The sequence below is a fragment of the Haliotis cracherodii genome, unplaced genomic scaffold, assembly GCF_022045235.1.
Source record: "Haliotis cracherodii isolate W230 unplaced genomic scaffold, xgHalCrac1.p SCAF_7, whole genome shotgun sequence".
Lineage (NCBI taxonomy): Eukaryota > Metazoa > Mollusca > Gastropoda > Lepetellida > Haliotidae > Haliotis > Haliotis cracherodii.
This window is the reverse complement of record NW_027266330.1, coordinates 19,772,901-19,784,387: the sequence shown is the minus strand read 5'-3', so window position 1 is coordinate 19,784,387 and position 11,487 is coordinate 19,772,901. Positions and strand designations below refer to the sequence as shown.

The following is an 11,487-nucleotide window of genomic DNA, read 5'->3' as shown; positions in this document are numbered from 1 at the left end:
ACTTCGACATATATTTCCAATAAAACATTTTCCTCGTCAAACAATTTTCCATGATAAACTCTGTTCTCTCTTCGAATAAAGGGTGAGTATTGTAAACATGAAAATGTCCTATAGATTGCTTCCATCACTTTCCTAACAAACCTAGCTTCGTGCCGTCAGTACGCAGCGCGGGTGATTCGAAATCCGGCTGCCTTCAGCGTTATACTCAATGCAGGGTGACCTGACGACCTCGTTCTTGCGCGCTAAATGTAATTAAACGACACTGCTAGCTTACTGATTGTGAAGTCTTATCTATTTTGTCTATATTTTTTTTTTCCATACAGGTTGTCTAACATTCGTGATGTACAACGTGTAGACCGTACAAGATGAATTTGATCCAGCTAGACGTACATTTTTTTTCCCTACATTACCCGGCGTATATCGTATTGACATAACCCGTCTCTATTGTGGTATGATGTACTTTCAACACACACCCTGTATTCATCAAACCAGGTCGCACGCTCTAGCGAGCGCGGGTTAAACGACGAGGCCACATGAGTTGTCAAGCGCGCTCAATTCAAACTGGGCTGCTTGTCTATTTTGACGACCTAGCCTCTTCCCAGAAAGGCAGTGGTCTTGCCTTCAAACCTCCACGTGGGAAGTCAACATTCACTAATATGGAAGCCGAGGAGTGGCAAAATGTAGGCTTACAACGCATCTGGAAGCAGGTGTACGATACGTTTCATGACAAGATGAAACTGCAGAAAAAACAGTACAAGCGACAGGGACGAACGCAAGAATGGATTGAGAGAAGAATGAAACTGAGGTGGGAGGATCTAGTGCGTAGTACTCTCAACTATGCTATGGAATATACCACGTACTTTAAAGAGGCACCTCTGTTTCAAAACATGCTATACAACCTGGGAGACATGAATCCTTCCACGGAACAATCCGTTCTCAAAAATAAAATCAAACTCCTCCTAAAACCCAAGATGAAAGAGATCCTGCCTTTGATGGATATGCCGGAAATAGAGAGTGAGACTGAATCTGATAGCGTTGCAGAGGATAACGACGGTGATGACGAGGAGGAGGATGACGATCGTGAGCAGAACGATTAGGCATAAATACCCATCACTACTGTATCAGTCTAACAGTCTGAAGAGAATGCCGAGTCAACGCCACGCGTCTAGTTTGATTCATATTTTGAAAACACCTCGTAAACTGAGGCGTTTGAACGATAAGAAACGCCGAATTTCCCTCTACGTGAGAGGAATTGTGAAACTGGGACCCCCTGGACGGAAATCGTTACAAGCAATGGATAAAGCATAGACTATAGACAACCATTCAACCTTAAAACATTCAACAGTGCGACATGTGTTTCAAAACATGGACTGGCTGTTTAAACAATAGGGCCTTCAGCAGCAGCAGCATGTGTATATGAGTGACTAAATAATGTTCCAGAGTGAATACTATTGTCCATTCGTATATCACAGCTTTGTATGGAACCAATTGACTCGAATCAATAAATGATACGAATGAATTGGTTTGGTTTTTCTCAGTTTTTTTGCATATTAGTATATAGTCTTCGTCATACTACACCCGTGAAGGTCCCGGGTTATAGAATCGACCTTCAGTAACCCATGCTTATCGGCGACTGACGGGGATCGGTTGGTCAGTCTCGCCGACTCGGATGACACGTGCCATCGGTTCCTAGTTGCACAGATCGCTGCTCATGCCGTTGATCACTGGATTGTCTTGGCACTTATAAGTTGTCTATCTATTTTCAAAATAGCACGTTCTGAAGTAAAAACTGTGCACATCATGTTACACGGTTAAAACTCAAACCGTAGGGCTTATTTGTCATCGCGTTAAATGGAAAAGCTAGCATTGAAACATCAACTATGCAAGTCGGGATAGGATTGAATAAGTCAACGCCTTCTATACAAATGGTTCACAATAGTACGCAGCGCGGGTGATTCGAAATCCGGCTGCCTTCAGCGTTATAGTCAATGCAGGGTGACGTGACTACCTCGTTCTTGCGCGCTAAATGTAATTAAACGACACTGCTAGCTTGCTGATTGTGAAGTCTTATCTATTTTGTCTATATATTTTTTTTTTTTCCATACAGGTTGTCTAACGTTCGTGGTGTACAACGTGTAGACCGTACAAGATGAATTTGTTCCAGCTAGACGTACATTTATTATTCCTACATTACCCGGCGTATATCGTGTTGACACAACCCATCTCTATTGTGGTATGATGTACTTTCAACACACACCCTGTATTCATCAAACCAGGTCGCACGCTCTAGCGAGCGCGGGTTATTTGAATATATAACGTGAGTTGTACACTAATTGTAATTTCTACTAACGCCTGAAATAAACGAAACCATTATGACCAATAAACAATTTGAATCGACGTGGTCACGTGAGTTGTCAAGCGCGCTCAATTCAAACTGGGCTGACGGGTACGGTCTGTCTATTTAGGGTAGCACGCCATACACATAGCTCTCTTCAATACCCTTTACTTTTGTTTTATTATGAATTCTTTTCTGTCTTATAAACACACACCTTTCATTCCCCCTCACCTGTGACGCGCTGTTGATGCATGAGTCATCCTATCCGATCACGTGACTTGGATCAGCCAATCACCTTCGCATCCGCCTGGATCAACCGGATCAACCAAAAAAGGTTCCTGCGGACCCGTCCTATACTACTTACGTGCTTGGCATCAAGTATGTTACTGATGTTCATCTTGCTTTGATTCACCTCACCTTCCACATCTGAGAAAATCAACGCCCAACCACCTCCTTAACATAACAAGAAACTGTATCGGAGGGACAGTACTTTCAAAAGACTAATGAAGCGGAACGATTTCTGTAATAGAGAAAAATCCACGGGAATCTGTTTATCCTCCATTTGATTTCAGAAATAGATATTATTTGTTACCGAGATGTTATTACAATAAGCGAATATGTCCACAGTTTGTTTAATAGTACATCAAGGGGTGTTTTCTTTTGTTGAACACAATATTTGCACTGTTGATTGACCATTACTTTTCTTACAAACAACTTGTAAGACACTCACAAGCTGTAACTTTCTATTTATGTTCACTTGGTATTTGTATTTGATGTAATATGTACAAACATATTATTTAAATAATGTCTATATCGATGACGACACATCCTTCATTTCAATATGTAATATATGTTGTATGGGAGCGATGTTAACTTAAGCTGTAAAGCTTGTTCACCAATCCCAACTCATCTCAAAGAATAAAAATATGTTTAAACCATATTTGCACTGTCTTGATGTAAATAATCTAGCTTGCTGCCCATGTAACTGAAACATAAGTTTCATGGACATCAATATATCAAATTCTTTGTTTGCTCCATCTGATATCCCATGTGAGTCAGTGATGCACACGACTAGTACAAGCTTACAGGCCAGTATATTTCCACTCGGATAGCCCAGTGGTTAGAGTGTTGGCTCATCACACAAAACACGACACCTCCGTGGTAGAGTGGTCGAGTCTGCCTGAAAAGCGGAAGGGTGGGGGTCTCATCCCAGGCCCCATCATACCAAAAGACTAAGGCTGGGACGGGTAACTCGGGTACTCGGGTCGGGTGGGTACTGAGTAGCACCCCGGTACCCACAGGACTACCCGGACCATGGCTAGTCACCTGATATATTGTTTTATGTAAAAAAAAAATTCTAAAACTCATAGGTTACACTATAAGTCACTAATGTTCCCATTTCTTTCTGACAATGCACCTATTCCTTCTGACTATAATAGAGGCGGTCGGGTAGCCTAGTGGTTAAAGCGTTGGCTCGTCACGCTGAAGATCCGTTTTCGATTCCCGACATGGGTACAACGTGTGAAGCTCACTTCTGGTGTCCCCCGCCGTGATATTGCTGGAATATCGCTAACAGCGGCGTAAAACCATTCTCACTCACTCACACTCTGACTTTAATATGTTTGAATACAGATAAACTTCATGCAGTAAACTTCCTTATATGCATGACCGGATCGTTTTACACGTGTATCTAAATACATTTTGCCAGGACCAAGGTCAAACTTTTCCAAATCGGACAGTTTGTACCTATCTCTAAATATCTAAAGCGGGTATGCGGGTAGGGTCGGGTAATAAGGTGGTAGGTACCCGAGTAGTAAATTTGGACTCGTCACAGTCCAACAAGACATTAAAAGATGGTACTTGTTACCATACCTGGCCCTTGGCATGAAGGGGCTAAAACAAGGACTGGTCAGCTCGGAGTCAATACACAAATTGTGTCGGAGTGGGGTATTCATGTTCAACTGCGACATAGTGTCTCAGTTGTTGTTGTTTTGGTTTAACGCTGCACTCAGCAATATTCCAGCTACCTGTATATGACAGCAGTCTGTAAATAACTCAGACTGGACCAGACAATCCAGTGATTGATATCATGAGCATCGATCCACGCAATTGGAATACGAGGACATGCATCAACGAAGTCAGTGAGCCTGACCACTCGATGCCGTTAGTCGCCTCTTACAACAAGCTTAGTCGACTTTTACAGCAAGCATTGGTTGCTGAAGAACAATACTACCCTGGATCTTCACGGGTCTAGTATTTTAGTGGGCTAATAACATAAAATCGGCATTAGTCCGGACTAGTTCAAGCAGCCACATGCACACGTCAAGCACGTCACTATATAAGTGCAACAATCTTGCATGGGACGGTAAACCCCATTTCACCTCACCTCACACCTGGGCTCCATTGCCACAATAGATACATCTATTTCTGGTTTACAAGCGTAGTTCTATAGCTGGAGTTATGCCCCAAAAGCACAAAACCCTGCTCATTTTCAACATGAGCGAAAGCAAAAAAGCACACGGAAAATTTCAATGTCATTACTTTTATTCCATAACATGACAAGGGCAGTATCACACACGATTGTCTTGAACAAAACACACAACAACCATATCATTTCCTCACTATTTTCACATTTCCATCTCAAACAAAACAATCAGAATAGTTCACAAAGCTCACTACATCGTATTTGTGATAAAATAGGTACATGTGTACACACATGCACACACATTAAATACACACCTGTAAAAAGGCAAAGCCCCACTTTGTTTTGTTTTTTTAGGGAAATACGTACTTTCTTATAATAGGGGAGTATATGTGGCCAAGTCTTTTAAGGCTGTGCATTGTTGATTGCCTTGAGCACACCACAACCCTGTCATTGTGGGTTCGAATCCCGGTTCACCCTAATTGTTTTTAGGTTTGTCAGCACCATATTCATGTTAGTATGTATTAGATAATAAGTCTTGTGTTCAGTTACTGTTTAAGGGCAAATAGTTTTTTGGTATTCTCTGTCAACAACTTCATGTGATGATGAAAAACCAGTACTTGTCAGTCTAACATAACAGTCCCGTTTTTTGTCATCATGTATCTTGTTTTGTTTTTGTACATGAAAGCAATGTCAAATGTTTGTTTGTTTGTTAATTTTGTAATGCCGCACTAGCAATTTTCCAGCTTTATGATGGCGGTCTGTAAGTAATCGAGTCTGGACCAGACAATCGAGTGATTGACAACATGAGCATCGATCCACGCAATTGGGACAATGGCATGTGCAAATGTGTCCAAAAGTAACATTAAAGTTCAGGATAAATGAAGCTATGTTTATTCAACCAGCAGTAAAATGGGTACCCGGTAGGATGAGATGGTAATGTGACTGTTAACCTAATGCTTCATGGGTAGCTTGGGTTGAATACTCTGCAGAGAGCAGAGAATGAAAGTGCACACTGTTCCACTGACTGGGTAATGCTGGTTTCGAACTTTAGGCATGACGGAGTATGGAGTAAATGCTATATAGGAAGCAATATCCTAAAATAAAGAAATGATGCTTACCTGCTATCCAGTTATATACAGGAAATATTTACTATTTAAAAAAGATTCAAGTGGTGTAAGATGTAATAAAAACATAAGAAAGGTTTGATTAAATCTTAAGCCAGAAGAAATTTGACATCATTCATTCATACATTTGAACAGCAATCATTTTTTAATTTTTTATTTTGGATGCTTGTGTCAGTAATGTTTTTGTCAACTGTCTGTTGTTTAACACCACATTCAGCAACATTCCAGTTTTAAGATAGCAGTCTTAAAATAATTGAATCGGGACCAGACAATTTCATTATTGACACTAAATATGCTTTGTGAATATGCCCAGCAATAATTGTTGTTTCACATCGCACTCAATAATATTCTAGCTATATGACTGCGGTCTGGACCGTACAATACATTGACTGACATCGTGAGAATCAATAGATTCAATTGAGAGACGATGACATGCATCAACAATCAACGAGCCTGACCAGCCGATACTGTTAGTCCCCTCTTTGGACAAGTATGGGATCCCGAAGACAAATTCTTAACTGGATCTTCGCAGGTGTTGAGTCAAGGTGTATACGCCAAATCCATTGTCAGTAAAGAGTGAGTGAGTCAGATAGTTGGGTTTAATGCCCCTTTTGACAATATTCGAGTTAGAGGTATCTCAGGACGTGTCAGCTTAATGTGGAAGGAAAGTGAACTACGATGAAACCCAAGGGCACGGTACTGACAAACTCAGAAACAATCACAAGGAGTGCATCTTAGTTGTCAACCAGTGATGTGGACTAGGCTTACAGTAGTCATAGTGCTGAGATTGCTTTTTGGAAAGAGGCCTAGAGTCCATTTGCACAAAGCGCTCTTAGCGCTATGACTATCGTAAGTCTATGTTAATTATGCGAGTACGATCGTCGTAGCGCTACTGTCACTTTGAAGCCCTGATCTCCCAATGGCAGTTTCTCGCTGCAATCTAGAAGCTTTCCACACACAGGAAGCTTGGGTTCAAGTCCCTACAGGGGCATATTGCGTGCAGAACACCTCTGGTCTCATGGTAAGGCGGGGTCAATGCCAAAAACAGCCATAAACCTCACTCCCTCCCTCACTCACTCACTCACTCACTCACTCACTAATGGCCATCCATGAAGTCACGTTTCCCGGCTCTCACATAACACTTTTCTGCTACGTGACCTGTTGGCTGCTTCATGATATACAGTGGTTTTAGAGTTTTACAATTGTCTGCGTAACTCTGCTATGTACCAAGCAGCCTTGCTCCTTCATCCAGATCTTGTACAAGTGACATCACCAGTGTCTCTGCTGTCGGCGTCTCTCCAAGCATGCCTGGAACAAGCAAATAATTGAACCTAAAATAAACAAGCAAGCTTCTAATCATAACAAGTTTCATACAGACATGGAACACTAAAAGGATTTTTATTGGCTTTTTGTAGTTGGGTTATTAAGCCGTAGTCTGTAAATATCTTTTTAAAACCAGCATCCTATATTTTAGACAGAAGACTTAACATATAAATTAAGTCTATCATGAAGTTTAAGACTTCTATTAACAAGCATATATCATTTTGTACAAATTGTCAATTTTCAAAGCTCTTGGATATTAACACTAAAAGTCAAGGATTATCAAGAAGGACCATACAATTCAAGGCCTTTTCAGTCTGTATGAACCTTGTATCAATGGCAACAAGTTAGCTTTTTAAGCTAGCATAATTATGCATACCAGTAGTCCAAGATGACGGCATTCCCCTGACTCCTTCACACACCAAGATAGCTATCAACTCCCTGTCTCCAACTCCACACAAGCCTCTGGTTATTCTTCTACTATCTTCCTGAGGTAAGTTTGTTAACGGACTATAAAAGTCCAGTTTCCACCCTTGCTGAATTAGGCTGGAATTTGCAGGTTCGATCTTATTGCCACTAGTGCCTATTATGAGTTATATCCCTTCTATGTCCCTCCTATATTCCACCTCTCATATCACTTGCATGTTGCTTCAAACAAAATGGCGGTGTCCAGTCAAGACGATCTGATCAATAATCAAGATCTACATTGTATTAAAACGGGTCTTACCCTTCACATCAAATCACTTGAGCACCATGATTAAAAACATGAAAAGATTTGCAAAATTTCTGTTGCACCCAGTAGATTGTACACATGCTTTTTGCACATCCTGCAGTCGACTGAAATCTACACATTGAAATCTATGTTGTTTACAAACCGGATGACTAAGCATAGACTCGTTAGTCCAGCCAAATTGAAACTCCAGAATTCCAGCCTAGTTCGGCAAGGGTGGAAACTGGACTTTTATGGTTAGTTAACTCCCTTGCCTCGGGGAGATGTTCTTCTACCCTTGTGAGCACTTATTGATTTTTCTGACAGTTCGACCAACATCCTCCTTCTGAACTAGGAAATACAAAGAGCCCCTTCACTTACCCTCCAGAATGCCCCCCAAAATCAGATCATATCTCCTTGCCGTTCCTATCTGGAATGATTACTTTTGCTTAAACAGTAAACATAGCCAATACCGTCTGTTGATTCCCCATGTGCCTAACCTGTCTAATTCCCTGGACAACCTGTCAACTCACATATTACAGCACATCTGATTCCCCATGTGCCTAACCTGTATAATTCCCCGGACAACCTGTCAACTCCCCAATTACAGCACATCTGATTCCAGTTGGGAAACACATGCTTCAACATAAAACCCAGATAAACTATAAGATAGCTCATCTGATTCATATACTTTCCCTGATTCCCTGAATCTGAACCTCTTTCCTGTGCCGCTTTGAGCACCCTGTCTACCTACCCTGTACAAGCTCTGTTGGGGGTTTCTCCCCTCCATGGGCCAGGACCTCCCGCCTGTAGAGTTCCCCCGACACCCTGGAACACCCTGTCTACCTACCCTGTACAGCTCCCCCGACTCCCTGGAACACCCTGTCTACCTACCCTGTACAGCTCCCTCAACTCCCTGAAACACCCTGTCTACCTACCCTGTACAGCTCCCCGACTCCCTGGAACACCCTGTCTACCTACCCTGTACAGCTCCCCCGACTCCCTGAAACACCCTGTCTACCTACCCTGTACAGCTCCCCCGACTCCCTGGAACACCCTGTCTACCTACCCTGTACAGCTCCCCCCGACTCCCTGGAACACCCTGTCTACCTACCCTGTACAGCTCCCCTGACTCCCTGGAACACCCTGTCTACCTACCCTGTACAGCTCCCCCCGACACCCTGGAACACCCTGTCTACCTACCCTGTACAAGCTCTGTTGGGGGTTTCTCCCCTCCATGGGCCAGGACCTCCCGCCTGTAGAGTTCCCCCGACTCCCTGGAACAAATAAAGAAACATAACCACCATATATACTACTTAAAAGAATTTGAAAAACACCCAATTTTTTATTAACTAAAAGTCATAGATCATGTGTTCTTAAACTTCTTTTGAGTCACATACTTTGGCACATTTTAGCAACTCCTATTTTGGGGGTTTATAGAGTTTGATTGCCCAAAGCCCAAAACATGAAAACCACAGTCAGAAAATAAAACCATAATTACAGTTAGAAAAAGAAAACATACAGCTACATACGTCATACAAAACAAAATGAACAAAAACCTTTTAAAATAATACTTAATCAAGTGTTTGTAGGCTTCATGCAGAGAAATCTTTCTGAAACCTAGAGAACTACCTGATATACATGAAATACATGACCTGAAGATTGGGTGTACTGTTTAGTGTTAAAAAGGATCCTAAACGTAAGATGAATCAATTTTTACCATAAATAATTAACCTGTAATGTCCTTAAAAAAAGCTGAGGGTAAATTAAAACTTTAATGTTTAACAATGCTAAATCTTGTGAAAGACATATAACTAGATCTCCCAACACAACAAAACCAGTCAGTGTTTATACTACAGTAATAAAACAAACAGAACCAGCTGGTCATACGTTTCCCTGACAATATGCATTTGCAAAGAGACTTTTTCACATTTAAGATTCAACTTGATAGCTTGTCTGTCATTTGGGCATTTTGTTGACATCAAGGTTTTTTTCCAAGACAACTGTTGACATCAAGGTGTTTTTCAAAGAAATCTGTTGACTTCAAGGTTTTTTTCCCAAGACAACTGTTGAGTTGAAGGTTATTTCAATCCCTGCATAAACCTTGTTCATATTCAGGATATTTAAAGGTTCACAGTAATTTTGATGGCGTGGAACTCACCTGCTGAATGGGTTCTGGTTAAAACTCTGGTACCAGATCTTGGATGCCACTGCTCGTGAGAGTAGATATGAGTAATACTTGGCCCCGTAGCCAACCAGATGACCAAACCGTAACTGCCATGCCTGGAACAGTAGGGCGGTTTGACACTGATTTGAACAGTTTGCATAAAAAATCTAAGGACTAACAAGGACTACTACTAAGGACTAACATTTAGCATTTAAATCCTTATTTCAACAAAACATGACGTCATAAAAGTTCAACTTCCTCAGTTTGGACATTTTCTGAGGGAGGGGTGCAACTATGTATTTTGCAAGAATTTTAGACCATTGACCAATCACAAAGATCAAAATGTAAATACTGCTGAAAACAACTGAATCCACCTACGAAGTAAATGTACACGAAACTTCACTGCAGTTTTAGATATAATGTCTCACTAATGGCCATAAATATGTGGTTCAATATGGATGCTGTGTGAGTATCTACAGCATAGAGATCCGAGTTAGAATAGGTCTTCAGCAACCCATGCTTGCTGTAAGAGGCAACTAACGAGATCGGGTGGTCAGACTCACTGACTTGATTGATGCATGTCATCGTATCCCAATTACGTAGATCGATGTTCATGATGTCAATCACTGGATTGTCTGGTCCCAACTCGATTATTTACAGACTGCCGTCATATAGCTGGAATATTGCTGAGTGCGGCGTTAAACAACAAACAAACTAAAATATATTCTCTGTTCATTTAGCTGCGAATGGGTACCCAGTAGGTTTATATGATAAAGTAAAGGCAAACCTTTCCCTGTGAGTGGAATGGTTTTTTTAAAAGAGGTGTCATACAATTTGGGTTTTTTTTCACAACATATTTTTTTTTCATGACATTCAGCATTTCCAAAGAACAATTGTATTTGTTTGCAAAACTCGAGATACAATCAGTTTATCCAGTAATTTCTAGAACAAAATATTTTTTTAAATTATCTCTGCCCTCCCCACCCAAGAACATGAAATGGTGAGTCTCTTACCGTGTTGTCAATGTAGGGCGTGCCATGGTACTCGACCTGCAGATCTGCCAGGACCTGTGTTGTGGACCTTCCTAGCGGGTGGGGCCCATGGTACACTTGGTCCAGGACAGAGTAGAACACCTGCAGCTGCATCTCCTGAAGAAAGTCAAACAAGGTCCTTAAACTGAACAGTCTGACCATCCTTCAGCAGACAACACTTGAAGGAAGTCAAACAACATTCTTCAACTGGGCAGTCTGAATCGCCTTCAGAAGAAAAACGCCTACAATTGCATCTCTTGAATACAGTCAAACATGATTCTTCAGCTGGACAATCTGGCTCTACCAATTATGGAAGGCCTGTTCGAGGCAGGGTAGCAACAAGTACCATCTTTTAACGTCTTTGGTATGATGCGGC

The 11,487-nt window shown here is 41.4% G+C and overlaps 1 protein-coding gene across 1 annotated transcript in view; it reads right to left on the bottom strand.

The window, feature by feature from the left end:
- Positions 1 to 4,889: 4,889 nt before the first annotated feature.
- Positions 4,890 to 11,487, bottom strand: part of LOC139447660 (mitochondrial intermediate peptidase-like) — a 33,710-nt gene continuing 27,112 nt past the window's right edge. Inside the window, exons 17-20 of the mRNA XM_071229086.1 lie at positions 11,094 to 11,228; positions 10,075 to 10,196; positions 9,117 to 9,190; positions 4,890 to 7,192 (exon numbers count right to left, since the gene is read on the bottom strand). Coding sequence (XP_071085187.1) covers positions 7,104 to 7,192; positions 9,117 to 9,190; positions 10,075 to 10,196; positions 11,094 to 11,228 — 420 coding nt within the window. The 3' untranslated portion in view covers positions 4,890 to 7,103. The remainder of the gene's footprint in view (positions 7,193 to 9,116; positions 9,191 to 10,074; positions 10,197 to 11,093; positions 11,229 to 11,487) is intronic.